The 13,199-nt window shown below is 40.4% G+C and overlaps 1 protein-coding gene across 1 annotated transcript; it reads right to left on the reverse strand.

Annotated features, from left to right (window-relative positions):
- Window positions 1-5,985: 5,985 nt before the first annotated feature.
- On the reverse strand, window positions 5,986-10,698 carry ACTC1 (actin alpha cardiac muscle 1). Its single transcript, XM_071426988.1, has 6 exons — window positions 10,249-10,698; window positions 9,153-9,477; window positions 8,347-8,508; window positions 8,043-8,234; window positions 6,626-6,807; window positions 5,986-6,286 (listed from the first exon to the last, which is right to left on the reverse strand). The coding sequence occupies exons 1-6, from the start codon at window positions 10,375-10,377 to the stop codon at window positions 6,143-6,145; spliced, it is 1,134 nt and encodes a 377-aa protein (XP_071283089.1). The 5' UTR covers window positions 10,378-10,698; the 3' UTR covers window positions 5,986-6,142.
- Between the last annotated feature and the right edge of the window lie 2,501 nt (window positions 10,699-13,199).

A 13,199-nucleotide genomic window follows, 5' to 3' on the forward strand; every position in this document is an offset into this window, starting at 1 on the left:
TTTTAATAGCACCCACTGTCCCTCTGTCACCACATGACCCTATTAGGAGATTGCACAATCACTATCTCTGTATAATTTCTTATACAAGAAATAGCCTCACAGCACTTTCAATGGCAAGATATTTGCTTTGTATGAGCAATGGAGCTCTTTGAATATCTCCTGCAAAAAGAAGAGCCTGCAGGATACTTACTATTCCTGATGATTTCACTTGCTCTTTATTTACAAAAATAAAGTCAGAATGTAGTTTCTTATTTTCATTAGGTGCCAGTACAATGGACAGAATTCATGATCTTAGCTGAAATGGCAGAAAAAGTTTGATGAAAACAGGTGAAAATATGTTCCATCAGAAGGAAAAGTCTACAAAACCATTGCTGCAGCCATTAAAATGCAGAATGTAACACCAGACGTCACAAAAGTTTTCTCTGGCCATTTTTTACACTTTTAGCAGTATATTATCTCTGTGGCAATTTTTGACTGTAGATTGTAAGAAGGAAAGAGTATTTCACATTGTCACTAAAAATACTTAATTCTGATCTCAGAATTCCAAAGTTCGGAGGTTTTCCTCTGAGCACAAAAATAAATCAAGAATTAACTTCTGCCTTAGGAACAAGGCTACAAAATATTCACAGTTTTGTCTTACTAAAATACCTCTGTGATGTTTCTGACCAGAAATATTTTCCTTTCCATTTGCTGTGTGGTACAGATGTGGTCTCTGAAAGTTGTTACCAAGTCAGAGATACTCTGCCATGGCAAAGTTAAAGAGAAGGCTTAGGGAAAATATTGGTATGCATATATATGCACAAATATGTAAAAATATATTTTGGTGTGCATGTATGTGTCTGTGTGTGTATATATATGTATATATATATATACTTCTAATATATACATATAAGAAGTAAAGTGTTTTTTTCTTATTACTTGTTCAGTGGTTTGTCTTTAAAATCTGCTGAGATTTCTAGTTCTGCAAGAACTCTTCTCCTCCATGACTTATCAGAGAATCAGAGCATTGTAAACACATATATACACACAGACTTAAAGTAGACAATTTTCTTGTTTAAGGTTAATGGTTCTTATTCTCTTTAGGTTTGGGGTTTGGTTTTTTAATATAAAATAGTGACTGTTTTTGAAGATGGAAGTCTGTGTCTTGGAAATAATTTATATAATCAATATCAAATATAAATAAGATTGAATGTGAAATTTAGTGTCAGAACTCATCTATTACATGAGGATATGGCTTGTATTCCCTAAATGTTGATTTTTTCCTTGATAGCAGATACTGTAAAATTGCTGTGCTTCTGGATGCTGTGGAAGAGCTCCCCACAACTATTGGCCCAGCAATATGTGCCTCCCAGACCCTTTCCTTCCCAGAAGGCATCAGCTGCATGTTTCACCTGCTTGCTGTCACAACCAGCTGCAGGGAGCTGAAGAGGGGGATACCTGTGTGGCAGGAGTTGCTGTGCTGCTGTATTTCCACTCTCTCTAGAAGAGCTGGAGTTGGAGTTGGAGGCCCCCTCTAAAATTCAGGAGCTCCTTGATTTCCCTTTGAGCACCACTTTTTTTTATTTTTTTTTGCAAAAGCATGTCCAGAAGCCACACTGCAACTCCCAATGCATTTGGGATCCTTTGGAAAGAAAGGATCATGTAGCCCTCATTATCATTGACAATGATAATGTCAATGACAATGTTAATCACCCTTTCTGGTGATCTAAACCTGAGGGGCTTAGAGACTCAGAACTAATCTTTAAGCTCTTTCTTACTTCCTTGCTACCTTCATCTTGTTTGTACCTTCCCAGACTTATTATATCATTTACATGTTACACAAATCTATGTCAGTAAAGCTTTAAGCTATGCCTCATCCACTTTTTTCTCTGTATGAATAAATATCTCCTGGTTAAAAAAATGTTTTTAAAATACAGTTCATCTCCTCTAAAAGAGCATACTACCCTGCTTTTGGTAGACAACATACATATTGCATTTTGTGAATTCTACCTTTATGATGATGGCAACATAAAATTGTCACCAGATATATTAATTTGTGTTAATGCCTACTATATTAATTTCATTCACTATTATTCACAATGGACAGCTTAATCATAAATTAAATCCATCCTTTAAATATATAACAGCATTAGAACATTCTTCCAATAATTAACCTTTCTGATTGCTTACTTTTTATGTTTCAGCAATTGTAGCCATCCTCAGGATAAAAAGCAAAAGTAATTGGTAGTATATTAACTGCCTGAATTGCTTCTTTGTGAAGGGTAATGAGTGAGATTAAATAATCACTCATTTTTATAGTATTTTATTCTCTTTCTCATATCTTGATAATGACAGAGACTTCTGCCACAGGTTGCTTCAGGGTAGGACAGGATTCAGCTGTTACTGGAAGCAAGCATCATTCTCTGCCCAGGCCTCATATACAGTTATCCAAACAGCAGGAGTTTATCTATTGTTTTCTATTTTAGTGTTAGTATTGTAGGTTAATCTGACTGTCACATATATTTAGAGTCACTTGATGTGACTAAGTATAAAACCCTCTCATTCTATATTTAAAAAATTACCACTCTACAGAATTCAATTATTCAAGCCAAAATTTTTCCTATTAGTGCTACCCCTCAGGCTGACTTTCTTAACGCTTTAGCTAAAACAGCCTTTTAAGAAAAGATTACTACAAAATAGACAACTCTATCAAATTTATGACTTTGCTACCAATTTTTTTAAGGAAACTTTAAGCACAAACAAACATCTGAAATATGTCTTTATTTCCTGTAAAAAAAAATCCATCTTTTTAAGCAGAATCGCAATGATTCCTTAGCACACATCTAGTAGAGATATTAAAAGCATCATGTTTTGATGGTAATTGTCAATACTCCTCAAATGCCAACATGCTCATCAGTCTACAAGGAAAGTTTTCTGTAAGATCTGAGGGTCAGCCAACAGTGGTAATACCTCAATGCCTTTCAGTCAAAAGCACAAGTACTGGGCAGTGTTTTTCTGGCTGCCAGAACAGGCAATAAGATTTTGTCTCAGCTCTTACTGATGTATGTCATTATTTCTTAATACTATTTAGCCCTTCCTACTGAATAAAGCTTCTTTATGTAGCTTAAAAATCACACCAGACTAACTTCCACAGAATTCCTTCCTCTCCATTTTACATACAGAGCAGCAAGGAGCTGCAAAGTCAAATAACCAGACACCCTTCAGTGTGGCAGACAGACCTTTTTCCACGTATTCACACTGCTTTTCAAAATATGTGTGTTGAATCTATAATTTGGCTAAACATTTATTCTTGTTCTTCCATTGAAAAGGCATCTCATCAAAAGCTGTGAAGGTTGTCTGGGTTCCTTTAGTCTTCAAATTAATGTCAATTTCTTCATTAGGTGAGGTGTTTCAGAGGTGAAGGTTGTTTACCACAGCGATCTTGGGTACAGATATTTTTAAATCTACCTTTTTCAAGGAAATATCCAAAGTAATTTTACCTATCATATGGGTGCTCTGCAGTTAGTTTCTGCATCTCATTTCACCATCTTCATTTTGCATGCAAAATGTACAACCCATTAATTCTCGTAAAATGTAAACAGAAGGCAAAGTTTAACAGAAGCCTGTCTTATCAGTATTCTGAATCCTAGATTATGACTTAATATTCAATTTTCAATCAATCAATTTAGATCTAGCTTTGCTTCCAGAGATAGCTATTATAATTCCCATATGATTGAATTACTAGTTTTCACTGCATTGAGTGGGAATATATAATTTTCAATGGCCAAATATGGGATAATTGCACTAAAAATGAATGCATCTGGAAAAACTCTGTTAGAAGAAGAAAAGGGTAAGGCATTGGGACTTTTTTTGTCCTGTCCTGCCTATATGCAAGCACATGCTATTTTGTACAATCCTTGTTGCTCCTATCCATTTCCACAAACTGTGAATTACAAGCCCCGAAATGCCTGTGGAAGGAATGTTTCCATCAGTCCTATAGTCAGTGGCTTCCTTCAGTTCCCTGCTGATGCCCACACGCCCAGCAGTGAATCCCTGATCAGAGTGAGTGTGGTGCCAAGTGCTGCCTGCCATTCCTGACCTGTCAGTCAGAGCCAGTCAAGGCAGGCATCCACTGGGGCTGACTTAGCACGCCCTTTGCATACTTGCTTAACATTTTAAGCTCCAATTAGTTGCAATTTATGTCCAGTATCACCCTATTAATTCACACGAATACCTGAGATAACCTTTCTACCCAGCCAAATCTTTCAAATTAGCAGGCAAGTCAAGTGAAAAAAGTGCAATGGTTCTAAACAGCAATACGCAAAAGTCATTGGCAAACATCTGTGTTGGTCAGACATCTGAAAGAGTTCCCATGTTTTCAAGACACAAAAAATTTCTTCATTGTATGAATTTCAGAATATTTACCTTCAGTGGGAACATTCTTGAGAGCAGTGGAGGCTGTTGACTATTCCTTAACAGATTCACAGGTTAATAAAGTTGTATTTTATTATATGAAGGCACATTTGCAGCAACATTTCAGTAATACTGTGTGCACTATTAAAATGAGTATTTCACATTTATGTTTAAATGTTGGTATTGTTAAAATTTAATTTTTGTTTGCCTAAAATATTTAAATGAATGTCCATATTGTGAAATGTTTTATATGTCATGTTTATGTTTAAATTTCTTTATAATTGACAATACCATCCAACTTCTCTGCCCAACCCCAAAAATATCGAGAAATATTTTAATATTTTGATTGCAAGGAGATGCTAGGAAATTACAGTGGTCCTGCAGTAAAATGCCACCTAATGATACGTAAATTAGGGGCAAACATTAAATATATCTTCATCTTTTTGAAAAGAGTAAAATATAATTACAGATCACATCTAATTACTATTTTTAATGCCTTTCAAGAAAATAACAACAAAGAGGAACAGAAAGTTTCCAAAAAAAAGTGTAAATTTTTTTTTAATTAACATTGGATTATAAAGTTAGCATAAAGTCTTATATTTTCAAACAGCTCTGATGAAACTCAGCTAACTGTGTACACAGTTCGATACATGCTTTAACTGATTTCCTAACCCAAACTTGGGCATATTCCAGTCTGTACATAGTGGAATGTAAGACACTGACTGGTTCCACTACTTTTATGAAAATGTCCCAGATCATTCTGTACTTCCCTTTTTAGCTCCTACTTTTTGAAAAAAGTCAAAGAGCTCAGTTTAAGAAGTCTTGGTGAGGAACACAAACGGCCACAGAAGTGTGCAGTTTATGATTGTAGTATCTGGGTCAAATAGCAAAGAAAGGATAGCAAAGATTAAGGATTAAAAATCGCCTAAGATATATGAATGATGACGTGAAAATAATTGTGATTGTAACAATTCTGGGTTTATACAATAGAAGTTTGATTCCTGCGCATTAGTACAATAAAGATTTCACTTCTTTATCTCTGGCTTTGAAGAGATAGGGGAAGATTAGTAAGCTGTCAGTTTCAATTAATGTTTTGTCATAAATATTTATAGCCCATGGAAAACAATTGCATGAGTCTTTAGGATTGAGCTAATTATTTATAAATCACACTCTAAATGTATTAACATAATTCTTTTACAGAAGCTTTGGCTTTTAATAAATGAATATTAAAATGTCTGGCTTACAATAAATGGCATAGAAGAATCTTTCTTAAGTGAGTGAGTGAGTATGAGAGGTTTCCTTTCACTTTTTCCACTTACTGGGTCAGCCCTAAGGCTTTTTCTTTATAAGCCTTGAAATATATTGCTTCTTTTGTTCCAAATTTCAAAATTAAAACTACAGAGTGTAAATTCTTACTAACAGAAAACCATGACCTAACATGCATACATCAGTTAGGACATGGATGCAGTAAAAGTATTCATAGGTCTGATGGGAGTTTCCAAATCCCAGGGGTTTAGTCTCATTTTTCTGACCAAAAAATACTTGAAATAAGACAAAAGACAATATTTTGTAGGTTGCAAGTCCCAGATCTCGTTTATTTATAAAGCAATAAATATTAGAAGCACAAATAAATTGCACGGGTGTGTAAACAAACTGTACAATGACTGAAGAGTTCGGGAAGGTTTGCCAGAAGACTCCAAGAAGCATATTGTCGTCATCCTGAGTGGGAAGTAAATTGAGGGGGGAGTGCTTAGAAGCACTTGCGGTGTACAATGGATGGACCAGCTTCATCATACTCCTGTTTGCTGATCCACATTTGCTGGAAGGTGGACAGAGATGCTAGAATGGAGCCACCAATCCAGACAGAGTACTTGCGTTCAGGAGGAGCAATGATCTAGGATAAAGAAAAGCAACAAAATCCTCAATTCTGAACAGTGAATGCGTATTGTCATTGCTACACACCACTAGATATTTCCTCAAGCAAGTAAAGAACATTTCTATAATGGTATTGATCTTCAGCAGCTCTTAAAATACATGCAATGTATTAAAAAAATCTGTAATCATATTTTTTTCTCTTCTAACCAAGATAATTATTCTGATTAAATGGAATTTCTGCTCATCTGCCCATCAGTTCTTGATCTCATTTTTGAGTTGTTCCCATATCCCAGTTTAATGAAGCTGACATTGTCTCCACCTTTATCCACATTTTATAACACAGAGTCAAGTTCCTTACCTTGATCTTCATAGTGCTAGGGGCAAGTGCAGTGATTTCTTTCTGCATGCGGTCAGCGATGCCAGGGTACATTGTTGTACCACCCGAGAGGACATTGTTAGCATAGAGGTCCTTACGGATATCAATATCACACTTCATGATGCTGTTATAGGTAGTTTCATGGATACCAGCAGATTCCATACCTTGAGAAAAAAAAAAAAAACAGTAGGCCAGTGAATTATACAAGGGGTCTCCATGAAATGAAACGTTGGCATTCCTGATCATCGTTAACTTGAACTTCTTTGGCCTTTTTCTTGTAAAAATGTTTCCTGATTATAAAGTGTTACAGAAAAATATTAAAAAAATAGAATTACAAAACTAATTTAGGAAGTGAACATTATTTGTTAGAAAAGGTAAGAATCATAATGCATGTGCAAAGGCAACAGACTCAAAATATAACAAGTAAGATAACAAGTAGACATGTGAGATAAACTCATTTAGTAAATGTCAGTGGAAGAAGGGTATCAAGAACAGAAAACGTGACTATTGGTTTATGTCAGTCTCACTGAAAGCATTAGCTGAATATAGTAAAGACAGCAAATGAAGACAATAAAAATAGTTGAAGTAGAACTAAAGAAGACAATAGTAATTCTTCAGTCTACTCAAAATGTAGTCTATACCACTCAGAATCATCAAGGCAAGACATAACTGCGACACAGAATTAAGATATTAGTACTTGATGGTAAGAAAAAAGAAACAAGAAGCAAGTGGTTGTAGGTTGCATTCCAATTTGTTAATTTTAACAGGTGCTTCCTGAAAGGGCTGACACTGGATCCACAGTAAGAAGTCAGCTGATGAACAACTGCATGTACTACTTGGGACTTAAGGGTGTAACATTTGCTGCATCCGTCAGCTGCATGCATGACCAGCAAGGCTTACCATCTCGACCATGGCAATGTTAATTAGAGTGTATATAAATACACACACACCTTCACTCCATGTCCTTCCCCTCTCTGACACTTTACTTCTTCATGGAAATAGATACTGTTTCGAGTGTAAGCCTTACAAATACAGCTCTGAAGGCTATTCTTGCCATCAGTGACACAGAATCATAAAATGTCTTGAGATGGAAGGGACCCATAAAGATCACGGAGTCCAACTCCTTAATGATGGTATTGTAACTGTATGTTTTATCATTAAAAAACTGTGACCCTAAAACTTGATCTAAACCTTGCAGCAAAGAGCCTGGAACTCAGCTAATTATGACATGAGCTCACATCAAGCCCATCTTACAGGAACCAAATGATCTAAATTATTATTCATTCATGTCGGATTTTGTGCCAAATTTAGGTAAGCAGGAAGAGGAGCAGGGCACCTTCCAAATCTTCTGATTAATTCATACCTCCCACAGAAAGGAGAATTTCCTGGGAACACTTACCAATAAAGGATGGCTGGAATAAGGTTTCAGGGCAGCGGAAACGTTCGTTACCAATTGTGATCACTTGACCATCAGGCAATTCATAGCTCTTTTCCAGAGAGGAGGAAGAGGCAGCAGTGGCCATTTCATTCTCAAAGTCCAGTGCAACATAGCACAATTTCTCTTTGATGTCACGAACAATCTCACGTTCCGCTGTAGATATAGGAGAATCAAATCAAGCTTTGGATTAGCACAACACTAGAGAAGATGGTGGGCCAAGAGAGACGTGAGGATTTTCACAGCAGAGAAAAGCTGAAGGACTGACCTGTTGTCACAAAGGAGTAGCCACGCTCCGTGAGGATCTTCATGAGGTAGTCAGTCAGATCCCTGCCAGCCAGATCCAGACGCATGATGGCATGAGGCAAGGCATACCCTTCATAGATAGGTACATTGTGGGTGACACCATCTCCAGAATCGAGAACAATACCTGGGGAGAAATGTCAGAGAGCAGCTGCAATCACCTACTGAATGCTTAGAGCCCTTACACACAGGAAGCAGCAAGAAACACAACAAAATAAAGGATTTTTCAGGCAGTATAAAGTAGCATAATTCTTTTTCAGTCACGAAGATCTTTCCAATTCTTTCTGCCTTTGCTTGCCTGGACATTCATGAGGGGTGTGAATTTTCACACAGAATACTTGCTCCACACATATTTTAGGATAATCCATAAAACCTGACTTCCACCACTACTATACTGAGCAGTAAGAATATTTGCAATAGTGATTGTCTTGGTCTGATAATGGGCATCTTTGGTCCAGTCTAAACCCTTAAACAGGTTTAACACTTTTGTGACTGCAGTATCCCTACAGGAATGTCTCCTCATTTGCACCACAACAAGCAGTGGCACAGCCAGTTCCATGGTGCCTCTCCAAAAGCAATGCAAATTGTCTGTGGAAGGAACAATGTGGACCTATTTTGCACTGGCTTTTATGCTACTGTTATCATTAATTGCTATAAACCAAAAATACCTATTTTTCTGTAAATTTAATGTGTTTTCCTATTTAGAATGGAAAGGAAGGAGAGTTCCTGAAAGGAAACAGAATCTAAACTGTGTTTATTTGTTTGTTTTACCTGTTGTACGACCAGAAGCATACAGGGAGAGGACAGCCTGGATTGCCACATACATAGCAGGTACGTTGAAGGTCTCAAACATGATCTGGGTCATCTTTTCACGATTAGCTTTAGGGTTCAAGGGGGCTTCTGTGAGCAAAGTAGGGTGTTCCTCAGGGGCCACACGGAGTTCATTGTAGAAAGTGTGGTGCCAGATCTTTTCCATATCATCCCAGTTGGTGATGATGCCGTGTTCAATTGGGTATTTCAAAGTAAGGATACCTCTTTTGCTCTGAGCTTCATCACCCACATAGGAATCTTTTTGACCCATACCAACCATAACACCCTAAGAGAAGAAAACACAGAAAAGCATTATTTGAGGAAGACGACATCACAGAGCCCAAACAACTACATCACAGACAGCTAGCCTGAAGCTGAGTCAGAAGAGGTTTGGGCTGGATATTAGAAAAAGGTTCTTCACCCAGACGGTGATTGGGCACTGAACAGGCTCCCCAGGGAAGGGGTCACAGCACCAGTCCTGACAGGATTCAAGAAGAATTTGGGCAACTGTCTGAGGCACATGGTGTGACTCCCAGGGCTGTCCCATGTAGGACCAGGAATTGGACTTTGATTATTCTTGTTGGTCCCTTCCAAGTCAGGATATTCTTTGATTCTACAATTCTAACTATCTTATTTTCAAGAAAGGTACTAGCAGTCACACCCCTGAAAGGCTGTTTGGGAAAATAAATTTAACATTAATAAAATATTAAGTCAACAGAATCTGAGGTGTTCTCATAAAATCTTTTTTTCCTTCCATGAGATTAATGGATTTTCCCCCATTTCTAATACATCTCTTATATTCATACTCTTTTTTCTTATTTGTTTCTTTCTGATTTCCAAAAATTTGACTGAAAGTAAACTGCACAATATCATGAGCAGGAAAAGGAGTTTCTAAACAGGACAATACAGAGGGAAACTAGCATTCTACTGATCAAAGATACTTCATTTTACTATGCAACCTTAGCAGTAATTTATCCAGGATTAAAAAAAAAATACAAATTGTAAATGTTTTCATTTAAAAACCCATTTTTATGGAGTGTCCTGCCTCTGAATTTACCTGGTGCCTCGGGCGACCGACGATGGACGGGAAAACGGCCCTGGGGGCATCGTCCCCGGCAAAGCCCGCCTTGACCAGCCCCGAGCCATTGTCGCACACCAGTGCGGTGGTTTCCTCGTCGTCACACATCTTCGGGCGGAAGCACGGACCTGGAAAACAGCAGGGCGGCACGTTCAGAGCCCCGCGGGCAGCCCCTCCGCGCCCTCCCGCCCGCCATCCCGGGCAGCACGGCCGGATCTCTGCGGCGGGAGCGGGAAATTTGAGTCGTCCCGGGAGGATGCTCGACGGCTCGTGGGCAGAGCTCTAAACGGGATCCGTCAGCCGCTTTCTTCTCCGCGCTTTAAAAGCCGCCCCAGTTTGCAAGACTCTCAATTAGGGCGTCATTAGCGGATCCCTCCGGCCGCAGATCGAGAAGGGAGGGAAAGCTTTTTAAATCGCAGAGATGTCGCTTCGCGGGCGGTGTCCCCGGCAGGAGCAGCGCCCAGCCGGGAGCTGCACGGCCCCAGACCCGGCTGCGCCTGCACGACCGGCGTCCGCCGCCCGGCGGTGCCTCCCGTCCATCCCTCCTGTGTATTCCATCCCTCCCGTGTATTCCATCCCGTCCCGTCCCGTCCCACCCAAAGCCTCCCGGCCCGCCCCTCGGGGCTGCGGGCGCCGCCGCGCTACTCACCAGACCAGCACCGGCGGCGGGGGGGCAGCGGAAGAGACCCGGGCTGCTGGCTCGGCGGAGACGCCCCAATTTATACCCCCCGAGGGGCAGCGTCGTGCGGGGCCGCGGCGGACCGGGGCAGCCACCTTCTCCTTATTTGGTCGCTCCCGCGGCCCCGAGCGGCCGCGCAGCCATGAATGGAGCTGGGCCAGCCCCGGCGCGGCGCGGCCTCCCGGCCCATGTAAGGCAGGCGCGGGGCAGCGCGGCCCCGGCCGCCGCATGGCCAAATAGGGAGCCCAGCGCAGCCCCCGGGGGTCAGCGCCGCCGGGCAGGGGCTGCAAGGGGCCGGGAAGGGGCCGCAGCCCGGCTCGGCCCCCGGGGTCAGCAGCCGCCGGTGCCCGGCCAGGTGCGGCGCCTCCAACTCGTGATGCTCGGGCTTGGCGGAGGGTGCGAGGGAAGCCGCACGGGTGTTCTCGCCCCCGGCTTTTCATTTTTCCATCGGAAAGAAAAGGCCAGTCGAGCTTCTATTTAATCAACGAGTGATAAGGTTACTTCGGTGCCAACAACTGAGGCTCCTCTCCTGCATGGGGGCGGCATCTGCTCTTCTCTGCTGCCTTAGGAAGGAGCAGTGCACACTCAATTTCTTTTAAACTTTGATGAGCACATGCTGTAAAGATCACCCTTTTCTCTGCTTTTGGCTGACATCTATAGCACAAAATGGGATGTACTCACTTAGGTTAATATGCATATGCTGAAACTCCTCGTCTTTGCTCTTTTAATGCACACCAGATCAGCGACAGATAGTGATATGTCTAGGGCAGAGGACGAGATATGGAAATAGCTTGGACAAAACCCAGCTATGGTATTAATGTAATGTGACAGTTGTTTTCCTGCTCAATTGTTGAAACATCCACATTGATAATTTGTTGCAGCAGTGGAACCTAGCAAATCCATGTGTCTTCAGGACTTTTTTTTATTTGTTAAAAATAGAAAGACTGGAGAGGCATCCCTTGAGTGGGTTTGGCCTGGTATGTGGAAGCAGAGATTGTCAACTCATGTCCCAGAGAGACTCATTATAATGTGGAGTACAGTGTCCTCCAGGAGCTCATCTTGTAAAGTGCCCCATGTCTGCCTGTGAAACAATGCTGCGATGCAGTGGGGAGAACTGAGGTTTGGGACAGGAGGGAATGGTGAGATTCAAAGTCAAGAGAGGAACAACACTCAAGTGGATCAGCTGCTTAAACACAGGTCCAGTTCATGAGATGCCATACAAAGGCTGGCAGACATCACATGGGTGTATACATCTTAAATTATGTGGAAGGAAAGAGCTTGTGAATGCTACACAACCTTCAGTCTGGGGGCTTTGAGAAATGTTCAGGGAAGAGCAGTCTGTGCGGTGGTTTAGCTCTGACAAAGCGTGCAACAACTGGAAATCACTATTTGTTTCTAAACGATATCCAAAGGGGGCGTCAGAGACCCTCAGACTTTGATTTCTTCTGAAATCAGCAGTTGTGGCATCAGTTTCCCCGTTTCTAGCACAATTAATGAGGTGGTTAGCTCCACCCCAACCCCAGTTTATCTTGGGTTTGTGCCAACTTATGAGCACAGCTCTGAAAGAGATGGTAGCAGCAAACTTCTTGGATAAGCTCCTGCTTTTCTTTAAGTGCTGCAAGGAAAGAGAACCTGTTCCAGGTGAGACACCATTTTTGTACAGAGTTGTGTATGTTTATTTAATACATCAGTATATATAAATATATATGCCCATATATATTTTATATGCATGTATTTATCTGTGTGTATATGTATTTATTTATATATTGGGTTTTTTTTCTTAGCTACCTAAGAAAGGCTGTGTAGGACTGTGAAATGCAGTGACCTCAAAAGGTCAAAGCAGCAAAACACTGTGATTCAATGCTTCTGCTCTGGACAAGCTTTGGCTCTTTCTTTGCTTTGTCTTGATGGAAAATCAACCAAAATCAATACTGGTGGGATAAGGACCCCAAGCAAGAATATGTTTATCTAAATTGATCAGGCCCACGTAACAGACACTTGGAAATGTTTTGGTGATAGTGATGCCTGTTTATACAAGAATTCATACATGAATTCTTGAATTCTTGTATCTTACATTCTTGAATTCTATACAAGATGCAGGGATTTCTAAGTATGTACACCCTGGCACAGAGCACCTTTTCAAAGAGAAAAATACCATATGCTGCTTTCAATTTTAAAAAGTCAGCATATTTTACCCCATGGTAAGTTGCCATATATAGTTTAAATCTGCTTATTTTTTTTCCCTAGCACA

The sequence above is a fragment of the Agelaius tricolor genome, unplaced genomic scaffold (assembly GCF_023055355.1).
Source record: "Agelaius tricolor isolate 1412-34295 unplaced genomic scaffold, bAgeTri1.0.p SCAF_5, whole genome shotgun sequence".
NCBI lineage: Eukaryota > Metazoa > Chordata > Aves > Passeriformes > Icteridae > Agelaius > Agelaius tricolor.

Coding starts and splice junctions, on each gene's coding strand:
- ACTC1 (XM_071426988.1), bottom strand. CDS start 10,377: ATGTGTGACGACGAGGAAACCACCGCACTGGTGTGCGACAATGGCTCG. Junction 6,808..8,042: donor ATTCCAGCCATCCTTTATTG/GTAAGTGTTCCC, acceptor TTTTTTCTCAAG/GTATGGAATCTGCTGGTATC. Junction 6,287..6,625: donor CTAGCACTATGAAGATCAAG/GTAAGGAACTTG, acceptor TCTTTATCCTAG/ATCATTGCTCCTCCTGAACG.